The sequence below is a fragment of the Mustelus asterias genome, chromosome 7 (assembly GCF_964213995.1).
Source record: "Mustelus asterias chromosome 7, sMusAst1.hap1.1, whole genome shotgun sequence".
Taxonomy (NCBI): Eukaryota; Metazoa; Chordata; class Chondrichthyes; order Carcharhiniformes; family Triakidae; genus Mustelus; species Mustelus asterias.
The window spans coordinates 79,686,136-79,706,179 of record NC_135807.1 but is presented as its reverse complement, the minus strand read 5'-3'; the positions used below and the strand labels follow the sequence as shown (position 1 = coordinate 79,706,179).

Below are 20,044 nucleotides of genomic sequence, written 5' to 3'. Positions count from 1 at the left end.
CTTAGCCTACATTTCTGTTTAGCTATTCATACAATACTTCAGTCTCTCTTTCCTCTATAATTACAACTTCCTAATGTTGCACTGTCTGTCACGCTATAGAATAACAATTTAAGAAAAGATGATTGTCTGGAAGTGACCTATATAATTAATGTAACTTTTCAAGATTCATACCTATTTAGAATTCTTCCAACAGGTGTGATTTCAAAGAATCTTAATGGAAGAGTTGTAATGTTTTGCAGCATTTTTGTGAAGAGATATTTTGAAGCACGGATACCTTCATATAAGAGAGAATAAGAAAACCATTATGACCCTTGAATACATATAGATTACATTAGTTTAAGTTAGAGAAATTCCAAAGAACGGCAAAAGGAACATATACACATGCTTGTTTAGTTAAATTAATAGTGCTAAGTTCAACTGTTAGTACAAAAGTGCACAAACCTGAAATGACATGTGCAAGGGAACTGAACAGAGCACATAAGATTCCACCACAAGCCAGCCCAATGTATCCATAAAGGAAATGATTCAAAACGCCACTTTCCACATCTTTTTCATACTAAGATGTACAAGAAACACAAAAGAATGAAGGTAATTCAGTGAAAGGATATGACTTCATTTAGTAACAAGTTTAAGTATTAAGTCTGGTCTAAATTTAGTGATAGAGCAAGGGTTACAAAAGAACTTTTGGAAAAAAGACAAAAGTTTTGATAATAAACCTGAGTTGAAGTCGTCTCCGAATGGTTCCCTGCAGATGACCACTCAGCTAGCCAGAAATCAACAGCTACCAGAAAGCTTTGTTTTGTTATCACAGCGAGAAGTAAAAAAAATGAAAAGGAAAGGCCAACGGCTCGGGCATAAAGCCAATAGATTTTCCGGGATACGGATCCTTCTTCTCTTTCCTCTTCTTGAATCAGTTTTCCACTCAAATTTTCATCAGGTTTTTTCTCAATTTTGGAATCTTCGTCTACCATTTCACTTTCTGTTTTCTTTTCTTCTTTATGGTCACCTATTAAAATGCAATTTCAAACATTTTTAACTTCTGAAAAAAAGCAAGGTAAATACTTATAGACAATTAGCAGATATTTACTTTAATGATATAGGCCGGAGTTCTCCCAAAAAATTCTAAGTATCGAATTTGCGTGAAAACTGGAGTAATTCACTCTGTTTTTTTCAGTGGGAGTTCAGAGAAGAATCTCCCACACTGTGCACTGCAGTGGCCACCATTGTGAATATTAAATTTCAGGGGGCAGGGCCTATTCCCGCTGGAGAGGCTGACATCAGTGCGCTGAGTGGGCTACTGCACATGCGCCAATCTGTCAGCACCAAGATCCATGCATGTGCAGTGGCCCCACCCTGACGGCCTCCCGATCGCTGACCAGCTCAATCGCTGGCCAGCCCCATGAACCTTGCATCGCCAGCTCTCTGCCCTCCCACAGCCCGATCAGTGGCCCCCCCACCATTCCCGGGCCCAGCCCCGATCTCTCCCCCCCACCCCGGCCTGCCGCAATCTCCAGCCCCGATTCTACCCTCTCAACAGTAACTCTCCCCCCGCAGTCCCGACGCCCTCCATGCAGTGCTGACCCTCCCCAGCAGGTTGTTTGCCCCCCCTCCCCATCCTCTGGCTGATCCAGCTTCTCCTCGCCCACCCTGATTGCTGGCCTCTCTCCTTCCCCCACCGATCCCTATAGAGAGTAGCAGTGGGACCCCCCACCCCCACCAATCACCCCCTAGGCCCCGTCTAATATGTCCCTCTCCTTGGCACTGTCCCATGCCTGATGGGCAGTGTCAAGGTGACCTGGGCATTGGCACTTTGTCCCTTGGGCAGTGCTGGGGCACAGTCTGGCACTGTCAAGGTGCCAATACCCAGGGGGGCACCACCCCCCCCCCCCCCCCCCACTGCCCGACCCTCTGGAGGCCTGCAATTGCCCCCCTTCACTCCAGCAGGGTCGGGCTATGAGCTCCTCATTAGTGGGGTGCTACTCTAAATCCTGCTAGTGAACCACTCTGGCAGATGTGGGGGAGATGCTAGCGGGTCCAGAGACTTCAGTCCTGGGCTCGTTAGTTGTATTTAAAAGATATTTAAATTGGCATTCAAATAATTCCCGCGCCACCCCACCGATTTCCAGTGTGGAGCAGATGCTGCTGGAAATCCGGCGCTGGGAGATGCAAACGGAGCCTGAACCTCGCAAATCGGCCAATGCAAGAATCTCCCGCAGTGGGATGGGGGAATCGCGGTCATACACTCTGTATTGCTGTATAGACTAAAACAATTCTGTTTGTAACTGGCCATGAATGGTCTGAGAGTTACCATAGAAATGCTACAGTGCAGAAGGAGGCCATTCGGCCCATCAATTCTGCACCAACAACAATCCCACCTAGGCCCTATCCCCATAACCCCACATATTTACCATGCTAATCTACGCATCCCGGGACACTAAGGGTCGATTTAGCATGGCCGATGCACCTAACCCGCACATCTTTGGACTGTGGCAGGAAACTGTCGCACCCGGAGTAAACCCACGCAGACATGGGGAGAATGTGCAAACTCCACACAGACAGTGACCCAAGCCAGGAATCGAACCCAGGTCCCTGGAGCTGCGAGGCAGCAGTGTTAACCATCGTGCCACCATGCCGCCCCAAGTTGATGGTTATGGTTTGCCATGGGAAAATACCTGGTCTCCATACACTGCTTTTTCTTGAAAGAAGTATTGTCAACTCCAGATTTGACTGTTCCAATGCCCTAGCCACCCAGCATAAATTCCAACTCAACCAAAACTCCACCATATCCTGCAAAATATCCTGGCTCATCTACTACCCAACTTGACTTTCGTTGGTCCACTTGCTACTTGGGCATAAAATTAGCATTGTGAAGTGGTGACAGACTAGAAATGGCCAGATTTTTAATTTCCCCTACCTCTAAATCAACAACTTTGCTGCCAGTGGGAAGATATCACACAAGGTCAATGCCAGGTGTTCAGAATTCAGAACATAGCTATAACGGAGATGAATGTTCAATGACCTCATCTAGTAGTCCATAAAATACTTCAATTCTTGAACCATAGGTTCCAGGAACTGATTACCCCACAGCCAGGAAGAGTTCATAGCCACCCAGAAGGGTGGGGAAAGGCAGATGATGCAAGAATCCTCCAGAAGTGTGATTCTTAAATCAATAGTCAGCATTGAATTTTGGAAAAGGTGTCAACATCTCAAAAGAATGCAGTCTTTTTAAACTACCACCGTTGGGCAAAGCACAGTGGACAATAGAGCAAGGTGTAAGGATGCTGTAGTAATTGAGGATAGTAATTGTCAGGGAACAGACAGGCAGTTTTGTCACGGTTGACTTGAGACCTGTAAGGTATATTGCCTCCCTTTGTGCCAGGATAGGGAACATAATGCAGGGGCTAGAGAATATTTTCAAGGGAGAAGGGCCAGAAGCTGCAATCCATGTTAGAACCAACAACATAGGGAGGAAGTTAAAAAGCTGTATCTTAAAAGGTCGTAATGTCTGATAACCCCAAGTGCTATGCTCTAGTAAGAGCAGAAATTTGAGAATATGGCAGGTTAATGCGTGGCTAGAGAAATGGTGTCAGAGGGAGGGCTTCAGATTTCTAGGAAATAGGGTCTAATTCTGTGGCAGAATGGACAGGTTGCACCTGAACAGAGTTGGAACCATAATCCACCCAGGCAGATTAATTAATGCTGTGAGGAGGGATTAAACTAATTTGGCAGAGGGTTGGACAGCATGCTGTAGCATTAAAAAGTCGAAACAAGGTGCACAGAAGACTGGGAAAGACAGAATTAGAAATAATACAGAATTAGATAAGATCATAGAAAACACAAAGATTTGGAGTGCATGTGTATAAATGCACAGTGTGGTTAATAAGGTTGGTGAGTTTCAGGTGTAAATAGCTACAGGAGAATATGATGTGTTACAATTAGAAATCTTATAAGATTATGTTTTGGGACTGTATCTTTAAATTGAGGGTAAACTAAAGGGGATGATCTGTTCTGAAGTATGCCTCACAGCAAGTCTGGGTGGTTTGATTGTTTGAGATCAAACAAAGGCTTAGATTGTTTTACTTGGAAAGAAGGTATGAGGTATTTACATTTGAAGACATTGGCAGCAGCCTGTGCATTAACAGTGGAGACCCCCAAGTCCCTGAAAAGTATTGAGAACATTGTGTTTTAAAGAGTTATGCTTTAAACCATCCATCTAGTTTCAAGATGAGAGTTGGGCTCTCAAGCATAGCTAATAAGCATTTCTACCTAGATACAAGGTGTATGGGATTCACATTGCCATGGGATGCAGAGAAAACCATTGTAAAGATAAGGTTACAGGCTTTCCTCTAGAATGTCACTGAATATCACAGACAGTATGCCTGGATCATCTGAGCACCTACAGGCTAAAAAAAAGTCTCTTTGATTTGTTGCATACAAATGTGAGTGAAAGCTCACAAACAGATTGAAAAGATAAAATTTGTGGGGAGTTAAAATAAGGCTGGAAGAGTTGTCTTGCATCGTCTAGATGGAAATTTTCCAGGAAAAGGAAACTTCATTGTGAAAGACTGTTCTGAGATTGCAAGTTACCAGGTTGAGAAAAGAAAACAGAAATAAAGGGCCCTTTTTTTCCATTTTGATTCTAAGTGCTGGGTGGTTTGAAACTGGGAGTGTTTCAGATCCGACTTTTAGAGGCGTTCTCAGTTGCCCCCATACGGACTCTGCCTGCAAAAATATCAGCGATTCCGAATTGCGCTGCAGAAGCCTGTGGGCGGGGCTTAACACGCCGAAAATACTGCAGCTCTGACTGGCACCTCCAACTGCGCATGTGCAGACAAAAAATGATAGCATGTGGCTTTGCTGCGGGGGGGGGGGGGGGGGGGGGGGGGCGCGGCGTGGCCGGGCAGGGGGCGCGGCGCGGCCGGGCAGGGGGCGCGGCGCGGCCGGGCAGGGGGCGCGGCGCGGCCGGGCAGGGGGCGCGGCGCGGCCGGGCAGGGGGCGCGGCGCGGCCGGGCAGGGGGCGCGGCGCGGCCGGGCAGGGGGCGCGGCGCGGCCGGGCAGGGGGCGCGGCGCGGCCGGGCAGGGGGCGCGGCGCGGCCGGGCAGGGGGCGCGGCGCGGCCGGGCAGGGGGCGCGGCGCGGCCGGGCAGGGGGCGCGGCGCGGCCGGGCAGGGGGCGCGGCGCGGCCGGGCAGGGGGCGCGGCGCGGCCGGGGGCGCGGCCAGGCCGGGGGCGCGGCCAGGCCGGGGGCGCGGCCAGGCCGGGGGCGCGGCCAGGCCGGGGGCGCGGCCAGGCAGGGGGCGCGGCCAGGCAGGGGGCGCGGCCAGGCAGGGGGCGCGGCCAGGCAGGGGGCGCGGCCAGGCAGGGGGCGCGGCCAGGCAGGGGGCGCGGCCAGGCAGGGGGCGCGGCCAGGCAGGGGGCGCGGCCAGGCAGGGGGCGCGGCCAGGCAGGGGGCGCGGCCAGGCAGGGGGCGCGGCCAGGCAGGGGGCGCTGCAGGGGATATGCAAGGTGGGAGCTCTGCAGGGGGTTATACAAGGTGGGGAGCTCTGGAGCGGGGTATGCAAGGTGGGGAGCTCTGGAGCGGGGTATGCAAGGTGTGGAGCTCTGCAGGGGGGTATACAAGGTGGGGAGTTCTGTAGGGGGGTATACAAGGTGGGGAGTTCTGCAGGGGGGTATGCAAGGCAGGGAGCTCTGCAGGAGGTATGCAAGGCAGGGAGCTCTGCGGGGTGGGTCTGCAAGGGTGGGTGAGCGGCAGACAGGAGGTGATCGGCAGATGGGAGCGTGATCAACAGACGGGAAAGACTGGCAAAGGGGGGTGATGCAGGGAGCTGCAGAAGTGGAGGTCTGTGGAGCGGATTGTGACGGGGACTCATCAGGAGTGTCCTGAATCCCCAATGCTAGCAACCCATGTTGCCATTCGGGGCTACATTGCCGCTAATGATGGGGGGGTGGGTGATGGTGATGTCCTTTAGTGGGGGTGATTTTAGGGAGCCTGCGCAATTGCAGCATAGCCAGCTTCCCAGGTGTGCATAGGCTCCGCCCTCCCCTACTCCTTCCGGCATGAAATTCCCAACTGCCAGAAAATTTGACAGAATGTGGGAAGACTGCTGCGCCAAACCTGCCCAAAACAAAGGAGTGAAACACTCTGGTTTTCAGACTTTTTTGAGGCGCGAAGTGCCTAACGAATGAGGAAATGGGAGAGTTTCAGACCTGTTTTTTTTGTGCGAGTTTGAGAATGCAATCTTATGACACTCTGTCCTGCTTTTGGACAGAAGTGCAATTCTCACCAGTTTGGGGTGGAGTGGGGGGCACAGAGTTTAAACTCCCCTGTGAAGCCGGCTGCAGACTGCTCGGGATGCCATTGCGCACGAGTCCCGTACTGGGAGATCTCTTGTCACCCAGGGCAAGGGGAGCTATGTGGGGAGGGTATGCAAGTTGGGATGCTGTACAAGGGGGAGTGGGGCATGTCAGGAGTCTGCCAGAGGACTCATTGGGAGGGTCCTGATGCCGGAGACCCATGTTGGTGTGGGAGGCAGCAATGTCACAGATGATTTCCGGGGCGGAGGGGGCATGGGTCGGTCCCAATGTCCGTGGTGTGCGGGCAAGGGATGTCAGTAGGAGAGCAGGGCAACCGAACGCTCTGCAGCCAGCTTCTCCGGTGTCATCATCCACAAACCTCCCATCAGTCAGAAAGACTGACAAGAGTGTCGGAAGATTGCAGTGCCAAACCCGCCCCCAAAAAACTGTGTTTTCAGGCTTTTATGATACATAGAATTTTTGGGGGGGAAGATTTCCTCTATAATCTTTAAATTGAAACATTTTGTTAACAAAAAAACTTGTACTTTTTCTTTATTCTTTCATGGGTGTCACTCGCAAAGCCAGCATTTGTTGCCTATCCCTGATTACACTTTAACTAAGTGGCTTTACTAATCCATTTCAGAGGGTAGTTACTGTTGTTTTGTTTTCTAACTGCTAAGGAAATGCTGTCTGTGTATCAAAATAGAAAAACAACATGTCAATATTTTAAATGAGAGATTAGACTATATTAAAATGTTAAGAACTCAGACTCCAGTTTACGTTCTGAAAAAATGCAAAGAAGCGATTAGGTGACAGACTCTTTACTTCAACACAGGAATTTCTCATTATAAATGTTGAAACACAAAATATTTCTCAAAAGGTATGACAGAATTAAGAAAAATGTGTGCTGGTGATGCACAGCAGGTGCATGACTTTCAACATGGATATATTATTAGAAAAGGTCCATTTTATGAGGTTCTAAGTACTCATTTGCTCAGAACTCTTGTAGTTAGAAATTTGTGGAAATAGGTAGTAGGTATTATATATCAATATTACTTTTTATATTTATTAATAATGTAATAAGCAGAACAAATCAAGATTTTAACAAGTAATTCCAAAGTGAGTATGGATTTGTTAGAAATGGGGAGATATATTACACTGTAAAGATAAGTGTGTACAGCTCATATTTCCATATTAGTTCAGTTCTACATATCTTGGATTTCTGGTAGTATCCTCTTGACAATAGGTTTTACCTTTGAAACATTGGAAGAACAATAATATTTAATGCATTTTATCCTGGAATACAAACCTTTTGCCGTCAGGTTTTTCCAAGCTTTTATCAGATTTGGATTTTGTTTAGAGATGTCCTGGTAGGTACCCTGGATTTCAATCTTCCCATCCTGCATTACAATTAACTAAAACAAGTGGATCACAGTATATAGATGATTGTATATTTAAATATATATTTATTGCAATTAATTTGTTGTAATTAGACTAACATTTTTGCTGAAGCAAAACTTTTGTTAACGAGAATTTAGATTCCACTCATTTAAAAAAATGAAAATGAGAAGGAAAGCTGGGAGGAGAAATATATTACAAAGTTACAAAGTATTACAGCTCAAAAAACAGGCCATTAGCCCTAACATGTCCCCGCTTGTGTTCACACTCCACATGACCCTCCTCCCACCCTTCTTTATCTAACCCGATCAATATATCCTTCTATTCTTTTCTCTTTCACGTGGTTACCTAGCTTCTCCATAAATGCATCTATGCTATTTGCCTCAACTAATCCTTTTGGTATATTAAGTACAAAGTACATCCTATATTTCTCCCCCCAATATGTACATGTATAACACCACACAATTACTTTATTAAACACAATACCTCAGTCACTTTTAACCTCCTCTGATGGTGGAGTCCAGAACAAAGAAGCATATTTATAATGTAAAAGCAATACTGTAAATGCTGGAAATCTGAAATTTAAACAAAAATATTGGAAATACTCAGCAAGTCAGGCAGCATCTATGGAGAGAGTAAAATAGAGTTAATGTTTCAGGTCAATGACATTTCATTTGAAATTGGAAAAGTTAGAAATGTAATAGATTGTAAGCAAACAAAAGAAGATGGGTAGGATAAAGAACAGAAAAGACTTTTGATAGGTTGGAAGATGAGAGAGATTAAGTGACAAAAGCATTGGTGGTGTCGGGCCAAAGGAGGTTGTAATGCAACAAATAAAATAAAAATCTGTCTGGAGGAGGTGTGAATGGTAAAAGGATGAACAGCTATCATCTGAAAGCAAAAACAAGGGAAAAATTAGTGTAAAGCTGAAATATTCTAGGAAAAATGAAACAAAATGGGAGTTGAAACTAGGTTTGACATTTTTTACATCAATGTTGAATCAGGAAGGCTACAAAGTGCCTAAATTAAAGATGAGGCATCTTTCCTCAAGCCTATGTTGAGCTTCACTGGAGCCCAGAGTCCAAGGACAAAAAGGTCAGTGTGAGACAAGACGGAGAATTAAACTGACAGGTGACCAGGAAGTTCTGGATCAGGCTATTTAAAAATTATTTGAGATATGAGCATCACTGGCAAGGCCAACATTTATTGCCCTTCCCCAGTTACCCATACCTAATTCCCTCAAGACGGTGATGGTGAGCTGCCTTCTTGAACAGTCCATTTAGTGATAGATGTACACAGTGTTCTAAGGAAAAGAATTCAAACACTTTGACTCAATGATGTTTGGAAGGTGTTGTCGAAAGAGGCTTGGCAAGTTGCTACAGTGCACCTTGTATATGGTATACACTGCTGCTACTTTTGTGCCAATGATGGAGGGAATGAATACTTAAGGTGGTGAATGGGGTGCTAGAAAGTGGGCTGTTTTGCCCAGGATGGTATTGAGTTTCTTGAGTGTTGTTGGAACTTCAGTCACTCTGACAAGAGTATTTCACCAGATTCAAGGACACTCTCACCTCATCCCTTGAATTCAGTTATTTTGTTCATTCTTGGCCCAAGACTGTAATGGGAGCTGGATCTAAGTGTCTCTGACTGAACCCAAACTAAGCATCTATGAGTAGGTTATTGCTTGGTAAGCACTGCTTAATAGTACTGGAAACAAAACCTTCTATCACTTTGCTGATGATCAAGAATAGACTGATGGGGTGGGAATTGACTGAACTGGATTTGTCCTGTTTTTTTATGGACTATACATACTTAGTAAGAAGTCTCACAACACCAGGTTAAAGTCCAACAGGTTTATTTGGTAGCAAAAGCCACTAGCTTTCGGAGCACTGCTCCTTCGTCAGGTAAGTGGGAGTTCTGTTCACAAGCAGGGCATATAAAGACACAAACTCAATTTATAAAATAATGGTTGGAATGCGAGTCTTTACAGGTAATCAAGTCTTAAAGGTACAAACAATGTGAGTGGAGAGAGGGTTAAGCACAGGTTAAAGAGATTTTGCAAGCCCAGGCAAGTCGTGAGCATCGTGAGGGTTAGAGATAGTGCAACATGAACCCAAGATCCCTGTTTTACCCCAGTCCAATGCCGGCATCTCCACATCATGATATGCATACTTAGGCAGCTTTACATATCGTCAGGTAGATGCCAGTGTTGTAGCTGTACTGGAACAGCCTGAATAGGACTACAATTATTTCCAGAGCACAGGTTTTGAGTGTTACTTCTTGATGTTGTCAGGGCTTATAGCTTTTACTGTATCCAGTGTCGTCAGTTATTTCTTGATATCATGTGAAGTGTATCGAATTGGTTGAAGACTGGTATTAGTGAGATTGCTTAGCTTTGCCCATCACATCCCGATTCCATTGTATAGCATGCCTGAAATCCTGTGTTGTATTTTCATTGTTTGGCATCTCATTTTTAGGTAAAGTAGACTGCATTGTGATCAGTGAATTGTAAGTAATATAAAACTGTTAACCTGGAAGGAGTGCTTGGGCTTGGATGACAAGGATGCGAAAGGTTTTGCATCTCCTAACCTTGCATGGAAAGATGCTGAGGGAGGGGAAGGGCTGTTGGGGGTGATTGAGGCAAAATCTGTGGAGATGGTAACATAGTTAACATTTCAGGTTGATGATCATTTTTTTGGGGACTGGGAAAAGTTAGAAATGTAATAGATTTTAGGTTTAAAGTAAGCGAAAGAGGAAAAGAACAAAAGTGAAGGTCTCTTATAGGTTGAAAGATGAGAGAGATTAAATGACAAAATAATTGGTGGGGCAATGCCAAAGGGAGTGGCAATGGAATTAGTAAGGAAACAAAATTTGTGTCTGGAGGAGACGTGAATGGAGGCAATCGTCCCTTTGGAATGCTGAAAGGGGAGGTGAAGTTGTTTTTGGTGCTGGTGTCATACTGGAGATGGCAAAAATGATGGAAGATAATCCTAGGCTGGAGGGGAGGAAGGTGAAAACAAGGCGAACCCAACAGGTTTCCTGGAAGGAGTGGAGGGGAAGGAGTGAGAAACTAAGTGTGGGAAATGCTATTGACATGGTTGTGTGCCCAGTCAACCATTTTGGGGGGGGTAGAGGGGGAAAGAGGGGTAGGGTTGAGGAGTAAAGATATATCAGAATCCTCAACTGAGAAATACACCCCCCATCCCCCAAATCCCATGCCAACCTTGGTTGACAGCATCCTCAGTCATGTTTGTCAGCCCATCATCCCTCATTTCCACCATCTCCAGCATGACACAACCATCAAACACATCTGCCCTTTCCTGCCCCTTTTCAGAATTTCAAAGAGACTACTCCCTCTGTGACACCCTGGTTCCTTCCTCAATCACCCCAACAGTCACCCCTCCTTCTCTCAGCACCTTTCCAGGGAAGCACAAGTGATTCAACACCTACTTTTTCACCACTTCTCTCATAATTCAAGACCCCAAACACACCTTCAAGTGAAACAACGATTAATCTGTACTTTCACTTTAGAAGACTATATTTGCTGCTCACAATGCAGTCGGCTTTACTCTGGAGTGATGAAACACAGGTTGGATGACCATTTTTCAGAACACTTTTGTTCAGTCTGCAAGTGTGACCCTGAGTTACCAATTGTCTGCCATTTTAATTCTCCACTTTGCTCTCACACTGACCCCTCTGTCCTGGACTTCCTTGCAGTAGTCCAATAAAGTTCAATGTAAGTTCGAGGAATAGCACCTCATCTTTTGAGTTTTCAGCTTTTTGAACTCAACATTGAGTTCAACAATTTTGAACTGTAACCTTGACCCCCATTTTGTAACTTTTTCTTCGCAGATTGTGTTTACTCTCATCTTTTTTTTGTTTCTAATTTTGGATTGCAGCTGTTCATCCTTCCATGATTCACATCTTCTCCAAACAGATCTTGTTTCTTTTCCAATCACTTTGACCATTTGTCAGAAATTTCTCTGTCATTTAATCTCCCATGTCTTCCTATTCCAGATGTTCCCTTTTGTTTTTCTTCCTCCTTTTCACTTGCTAAAAACCAATAATATTTCTAACTTTTCCAAGATCATCAACCTTAAATATTAATCCTGTTTTTTTCTCCACAGATGCTGCCTGACCTGCTGAGTATTTCCAGTATTTTTCTGTTTTGGAGCATATTTGTAAAACTAGAGCTTGAACATTCAGGAGTGAAACATGGTGTTAGGGGCTGTTACGATGGTTTTCTTGTTGTATTTAAAAATTGTCATTCCCCTCAAGTAGCCAAACAAAGTAACAGAGTGGTTGGGGAAAGAAGTGATAACGGGAAGACTTTGTTTACATGAAGGCTTCTTTTTCTCTTTTACTGTTGTCAAAATCCAAATGTACCCAGAGTGTGACTGAGTGGGAGAGAATCGACAAGCAAAAGTTTAATTTAGACATCAAATGTGTGTGTCAGACTGAGTGAGGGGAAGAATCGACAACAAAAGTTTAATTTAGGCATCAAATGTGTCCCAAGTTGTACTGACAGTGGAGGACTGGACAAAAAAAGAGTTTAACTTTGATAGCAGAGTGCCAGGAAAATTTGCACAGTTGATTAAATCAATATGATTGATTTAATAAACTATAGCTAGCTACAGGACTCTGAATGTCCATTCAGGGCATTCAGAGTGAAAAATTCAGAAATACAAAGGCAATTAAAGACTCAGCTTTGATTACAAGTAATTAGCATTTACCAATAACAGAATAGCAGATATCTCGATCCAATCATAGTTATGGTTACATTATGCATACATAAAGGTATAATGTACAATTAAACTTGTGCATGTTATTTCATCAAGAAATAATAGCTATATCTCTGACCAATAATATCTCAACCTCCCTTTCCATTGTTCCTTGTTCTAATGGGCAGACATGAACTGCAGCTGCACATCATTTGATTAGATAGTCCTTGAGCCTTATCTGGGCTTACTTTACTCGAAACCTGTCATTTGCACCTAGCTTTCCCTGTGTGACTGAGGTTTAGCTTGCAGCTTATGTGATTTTTAAACTTGAGAGATGTTTAACCCTTTCACATGGAAACAGGTTTACAAATAAAAGAAACTTTGGAAATCTGGAACTTGCTGCCCCAAAAGTCTGTCAATCCTGGCCAAATTGAATTTGCCCATGACGGAGATTGGTGAATATTTGTTCGAAAAGGGGATTAACGGATATGTGAAAAAGGTGATAAATGGAGCTGAGATACATTCAGCAATGAGCTAACTGAATGGCAGGACAGGCTCGAGGAGCTGAAAAGTCTAATCCCATCCCTGTTTAAGGCATATTACAGATGGTCATAAGTATGGACACTAAACAAAGAAGGAGCAAATTAGCTGAAGGGACTTACATAAATACATTTTCAGAAGGTTTATATTGGGAAAAAATATATTATAAGGAGGGATTTCTAAACAGTATGGTTGAGGCAGCAGAGGAGATATTGGGCTTAATGTGATTACAGAGCAAGGACTGACAAGATCACAGAAAGAATTAAAACAAGGCTGATTATTTTAAATTTATGTTGAAAAACAGGACTCCATTCTTAGTATAAGGAGAGTGACATGATGGGTGAGTTAGACTTAGTGCATGATAGGATATGTTGATGGGATAGGTTTGGCAAAGATTTGGACAGTTTGGAGCTTATGGAAAGTGAAGGACGGCAAGACAGTGAGGAAAGATCTTGAACAGTTAAGTCTGGAAATGATAAGACATATTTAAGGAGTTCAACAGTAAAGGGATTGAAGAATGAATAAAGGTGGACAGTGTCATGGAAGTGGTTGTAAGTAGTTTCCATGAAGGATGAAAAATTGAGTCGTAAGGGTACCTGTGTGACAACTTTAAGATATGAACAGTTCCAATTAAGCCCAAGACAGTAACCAGGAAGGGGGATGGAATCAGCAACAAGGGAGTGAAGATTTTTCACAATATTTCACAGCTAGATGATCGGTTGATTATTATCGCATAAAATACTTAAGTTTCGTAATCCATTGAATTAGCTCAATGCCAATGGTTCTGAACTTTCCAACACTGAGTACGAGGAAGTTATGATTCATCATAAATGTTGGTCAAACGGTCAGATAGCACAGAAGCAATTGAGTAGCACAACCGTCCGGGTAAAAGCTGATAAAGTATTTTCCTAGAGATTATTTTCTATCAAGAGTAACAAATAAAATGAGGAAGTGGAAAGAGCCAAAGGAGGACAATTTAGGAAGGAAATCAGCTTGGGATTTGGAAGGTAAACATTGAAGCGTTTAAATGATGTTAAAGGAAAGGTTGGATGGATATTTGTTGTAGGAATGCTTACCCAGCCACCGGGTTACTTTTTCCTTTAATTTGCGATGTGTTTTGGAATTATGCCCATATTAGTAATGATATTAATATTATGAGCACAGAGTATAGCAAACCTATCTGTTAAAGCAATATGCTGTGAAGCAGGAGGATGGGAAATAATGAGTTTTGATAAAGCATTGAGCAGAGTTTGGGCACAGGGAGAAATGGTAAGAAGGGAGAGTATGATGAGTCATTAAAATCAGTAATACTCTTGTACATCTATTAGCAGCTGTCTCCAGAATGGGCGGAGAGCTGGAAGCAGGCTGCTCACCCAAACACTGAGCTAAGGAATAGTCTAGGGTACTAAAAAAAAGGAGATAAAAAAACAGGTTGCTAAGACACCACAGCCCTAATAGAATTTATTAACTGAAGGTTTCTCACAAAAACAACATAAATGCTGCCCACAGGAATCATACAAGTCATTTAGAAAGTGTGCTGATGTCTTAAAAATTAATTCATCAAAATATCTTACGTACATAGTCAGCTTCCTCAGCATATTCCAGTTTGTGTGTTACAAAGATGGCTGTTCTGTTTTCCTTCTTTAACATCCCCATGATCCCTTGGTGGAAGACATGACTTCCCACATGGGCATCAAGGGCTGATAAAGGATCATCCAGTATTACAACAGAGCATCTAAATTAGATTAAAGGTAGAATGATTCAGGAAGTGTGTATTACAGGTATCCAGTCATACAGAATTCCAAAGCTTTCAATGTAATTCAAAATTTCAGTAAAAAGGATCATAATACAACTTTGACCATTTCATCTTCGGAATGGCACAAGTTGCTCAGAAAGCATGCTGAAATTTTAAAGATAATTTTGAACAATTTTGGCAAACTCGGATGGAGTTTAATGCGGAGAAGTGTGAGGTAATTCACTTTGGTAGGAATAACAGATGTGTTGAGTATAGGGCTAACGGGAGGACTTTGAATAGTGTGGAGGAGCAGAGGGATCTAGGTGTATGTGTGCATAGATCCCTGAAAGTTGGGAATCAAGTAGATAAGGTTGTTAAGAAGGCATATGGTGTCTTGGCGTTTATTGGTAGGGGGATTGAATTTAGGAGTCGTAGCGTTATGTTGCAACTGTACACAACTCTGGTGCGGCCGCACTTGGAGTACTGTGTGCAGTTCTGGTCCCCACATTACAGGAAGGATGTGGAGGCTTTGGAGAGGGTGCAGAGGAGGTTTACCAGGATGTTGCCTGGTATGGAGGGGAGATCCTATGAGGAGAGGCTGAGGGATTTGGGATTGTTTTCGCTGGAAAGGCGGCGGCTAAGAGGGGATCTTATTGAAACATATAAGATGATTAGAGGTTTAGATAGGGTGGATAGTGATAGCCTTTTTCCTCTGATGGAGAAATCCAGCACGAGGGGGCATGGCTTTAAATTGAGGGGGGGTAGTTATAGAACCGATGTCAGGGGTAGGTTCTTTACCCAGAGGGTGGTGAGGGATTGGAATGCCCTGCCAGCATCAGTAGTAAATGCGCCTAGTTTGGGGGCGTTTAAGAGATCCGTAGATAGGTTCATGGACGAAAAGAAATTGGTTTAGGTTGGAGGGTCACAGTTTTTTTTTAACTGGTCGGTGCAACATCGTGGGCCGAAGGGCCTGTTCTGCGCTGTAATGTTCTATGTTCTAAATCATGATTGCATCTTTGGTGACGCCAAAGTAAAACATTAAAACGGTACTTACAGGGGACAGCTTTTTCAAGATATTTCACAGGTTGATGATAAGTTGATTATTATTGTGAAAAATACTCATTAAGTTTAACATCCCCTTGTATTAGCCAGTAAAATAAAATCTCATCAAACCTTGTACATAAGTCGAAGTTGAAAGTCTATGATGTCCAAGAAAGACACACTTGCCATGAGAAGAATGAGAAATTGAATGAGGGAAAGCTTAATGAATCTTTCTATACAATTATTTTTTTCAATCTTTCTTAAAGCTTTGCAAAATAATTATCACACACTACTGAATGAAGTCTGCTTGTTAATTTTCACTTTTGCATGTTGTTCTTGTACCCCTTCCTCTTTCTTTTCTTGAATTTTGTAGAGTCAAGCTCCTCTAATTCTGATGGAGGCTTTAAACATAAACACTGCTTTGTTTTCATTACTGACCTGCTGTGTATGTTTTATTCCAGATTAACATCAGAGAAAATCACACTTCATATGGAATTGAATATTAAGACAATACAAACATTCCTTTTTGAAGTTTGTGGAATAAGCTCAACGCTTCTTTATTTTGCATTTTCCTATTATTCTATATTAATATTTTGCAGCTGGAATCACATATTTTTGCTTTAAAGTGTTTCTAATTATATATTTCTTATATTAAATATAATTTATGATTCTACATTTAATTATTATATGAAAAGAATAATAGTTATATGAAACAGCATTGCATGTGAGAGAATGACTATTTCAATGGCATCATGCTAGTCACTACATTTTAAAATGCAAGTCCATAGAATAGTAGAATTATATGGTACAGGAGGCGGCCATTCAGTCCACTGGAGCCTGGAAATTATCCATTAGTCCCATGCATCTTTACTCACTGCCTTTCCATTATAGATCCAATTTCCTTTTGAAATCTGTTTTCTGCAACAAAACCCTCTGATTCTTTTGTCATTTATGTTAAATCTGTGTTCTCTGGTTAATGACCCTTCTGCCAATGAGAACAGTTTCTCCCATCTGATTCTATCAAAATCGTTCAAATTTTTGAACACCTTTATTAAATCTCTACTGTCTCCACTCTAAGGAGAACTTTTAACTTTTTGCATGAAATGTTATGAGGTGTTTTGTTTCAAAGGCACTATAAAAGTGCAAATATTATCATTACTTTTAATGGTTTTAAGAACTGCTAGATGAGAAAACCAAGTTTGTCTTCTACAATCCTGGCACATGATGCAACAATAATAGCAATCAGCTTTATCAATTAGTCTGTAACAGAACCAAACACGAGGTGAGGAAATCCCAGTGTTAGAAATCTTTGGGAAACCTAGGTCCAAAGTCACCTATTCCTCCCAAGTATGCTACACTCACCATTGGTCAACCATAAATATTCATAAAATGTATCCCAAAATGTTATCTGAAAGAAATGATCAAATTTGCACTTGAATGAATCAGCATTTTCTATTCTCCATACTGTCTCTCAAATTAGCTTGTTCCATAGATTTATCCAAATATACATAAAATGATTTTCTTTCACAAGCAGCCCCCTTGTGAAAATGATGAAAACAATAATTTTTAATACGTTTGAAATTTTATTTGATACTTAAGATGGGAGCATGCACTTGGTAAATGCTATTTTCTGGAAATTTCTCTCAAACTCAAATATTTTTAAAAATGCAAATAATCTGTGATTGCAGCTACACATGACATCAACACGGCTGCTGACTGGCACAGTGAAAAAAACGTTTCGTGCGTAATGTGGTTCAAGTGAACATCTCCAAATGGCTTCCATTGCTAGAATTAACAGCTACTAACTTTCAAGGGGTCCTTTAAAAAAGTGATTGAATTTGTACAACAATCATAGAATAAAGCTTTTTATACAACTCAGAACACTGCAGTATTGAAGATTCCTCCTGCATTTCAATTAGATTTCCATAATCAGGAGCACCACTCACAGAAAGCACTGTCCTGGAAATCGCAGGTCCAATAATTTTTTATTTAAATAAGTGGATGGAAAATCAGGCACTATGGGCCTACAATTTCCAAACAGGTGCTGTTCCACAATGGAAGCTTACAATTGTGGAAATTATCCCTTACATCAAACATCATCTGTCACCACAATCAACAAACTGGAAAAATGTATCTCTACCTTGAGTATAGAGCCCGTGCGACACTAACACGCTGTTTCTGTCCACCACTCAGATTAATACCCTGGAAAAAAAATATCAGAACTATTGCTTCTAGTAACACGATACAGACCAGACTAAAACATTTGGGGCTAGATTTTCCTGGAAATATAATGGTTTCTGAATGATGCATACAATTACTAACTTGTTAAACAGCCAGCAATTTGAGGTGAAAGCAATATCACATTAATTGCAAGGCACTGTAAATTACTGGCTGATTTGCAATTCTTTGCACTAGCTTCAAAGTAAAAATCAACCAGATCACTTTCTACCACCACGGAAAAGAAATATATATTATGTGCTGGTGAAAGAATAAATATTAAAATTAGGGGATGTCCTGATCACTCAGAAAATTTATTCAGCGTATAGTTTATCTGTATAGCTCAGGGTAGACCCAATTTTGACTCAGTCTCTGGATTGACTGATCTCACTGCGATAGCTATTTGGGGTGGGCGGTGGGGGATAATATTATTACCTAATGCTCCTAAGTTAGAGAAGGTGAAATTGGTTGAAGTTCTGCTCCTGATTGTAGTCTAGCAAATCCTACTGGTGGATAAGGATTTTGGGTAAGCAAAAGATCTGGTTTTGCCCTTTCTCTCCTCTCTCACCCTCAGTGGTCAAATAGCTTGCTCATGCCTGGCACAGTGGTTAGCATTGCTGTCTCGCAGCGCCAGGAACCCGGATTCAATTCCCAGCTGGGTCACTGTGTGGAGTCTGCACATTCTCCCAGTGTTCGCGTGGGTTTCCTCCAGGTGCTCTGGTTTCCACCCACAGTTCAAAGGATGTGCTGGTTATGTGCATTAGCCATGCTAAATTCTCCCTTAGTGTTCCTGAACAGGCACTGGGAGTGTGGCAACTAGGGGATTTCCACAGTAACTTCATTGCAGTGTTAATGTAAGCCTACTTGTGACACCAATAAATAAACTTAAACACCCGTTGCCCAGGCTGATTGGAACAGGGGACAAAAGGGTAACCAGTGATCAATTCAAGAACCATTCATCAGTGACAAGTTAGCATCTTGAAAATGGGATGGCTAACAATGAAAATTAGTGAATAGGGAAATATCACTTCATCATCGATTTGATTTCATTATCCTCTCAAAAGCCGCTATGAAACTCCAAATGAAAAGCTATATGTAACTATGTAATATGTAACTCTGAATGAAAGAAAACCAAATTACACAAGACATGCCAGTTTAAAATCACATAGGCTCCTGTCTCCCAAATGATTGTACTCCAGAAGATGCATTTGGGGACTGCTCTGAAATGCCAACAGGAGTCCGCTGGAATTTTCAACTTCCATTAGGCAATTGTCCTGCGTTTGGAGCCAATTGAAAAACTGAGGTAAAGCAGAAACTTTGAAGGTATCGATACCAGAATAGCTACATAGGGAAAGTTAGAAGGATTTAAAACCAGTTCTGACTCCAGGGTAACTATACTACTGATGCCCCTGATACCCTGACCAAATTGCAACCCCTGCAAACACCTTCCAATCCCCGACTATTACACTGACCCTCTGAGCTAAACCCATCCACCCCGACCTAACCCATTCCATCTCCGACCACCCAATTGCCCCCTCCACACCCCGGTTACCTAACTTCAAACTCCCCTCGACAAATCTTTCAAACCCCTCCCTGACTACCCTCTTGACCCCCACGCCCTCTCTCATTAAACCTTACCCGAGCACTCAACCACTCCCCCAACTATATACTCCTTGATCCATTCTACCCCCTCACCTACCTACTTTACACACTTTTCTCTGTTAGGGACTTTAAATTTCCCAGTATACAGTAGCTAGTGCCATAAAAAGGCTTTGTTTCCCGCAGTTTTCCTGCACTATGAAGGAAGTACGCCAGGAGCAGTCAAGCTCCACATTTTTCAGGAGTACGGTTTGAAATTCCAGCGAGAAAAGTCTTCTGGAGCAAGATAAATAAATAGGAGCACAGTGGCAATCTGACAGTGAATGCCACCCCTCAGAAGATTTAATTGCTGAAAAAGCCTAGCTTGAGACCCCACTTCATTTATTGCAAGGAATTATAAATGATAAAGTTGTAACATGGAAGAATTTTGAGTTATAATTGATAAACTCATGTGATTTTAAACTGACATTTCATCATTGCTTGTAAGCTATATATTATCTG

The 20,044-nt window shown here is 42.8% G+C and overlaps 1 protein-coding gene across 4 annotated transcripts in view; it reads right to left on the bottom strand.

Moving 5' to 3' along the window:
- LOC144495804 (ATP-binding cassette sub-family C member 8-like) overlaps positions 1–20,044 on the bottom strand; it is a 201,691-nt gene that overhangs the window by 32,599 nt on the left and 149,048 nt on the right. For all 4 annotated transcript variants that reach the window (XM_078216299.1, XM_078216298.1, XM_078216300.1 and 1 more), the window contains exons 17-22: positions 17,868–17,929; positions 14,530–14,686; positions 7,602–7,707; positions 717–1,006; positions 442–556; positions 172–274 (exon numbers count right to left, since the gene is read on the bottom strand). In XM_078216299.1, the coding sequence (XP_078072425.1) occupies positions 172–274; positions 442–556; positions 717–1,006; positions 7,602–7,707; positions 14,530–14,686; positions 17,868–17,929 (833 nt within the window). The remainder of the gene's footprint in view (positions 1–171; positions 275–441; positions 557–716; positions 1,007–7,601; positions 7,708–14,529; positions 14,687–17,867; positions 17,930–20,044) is intronic.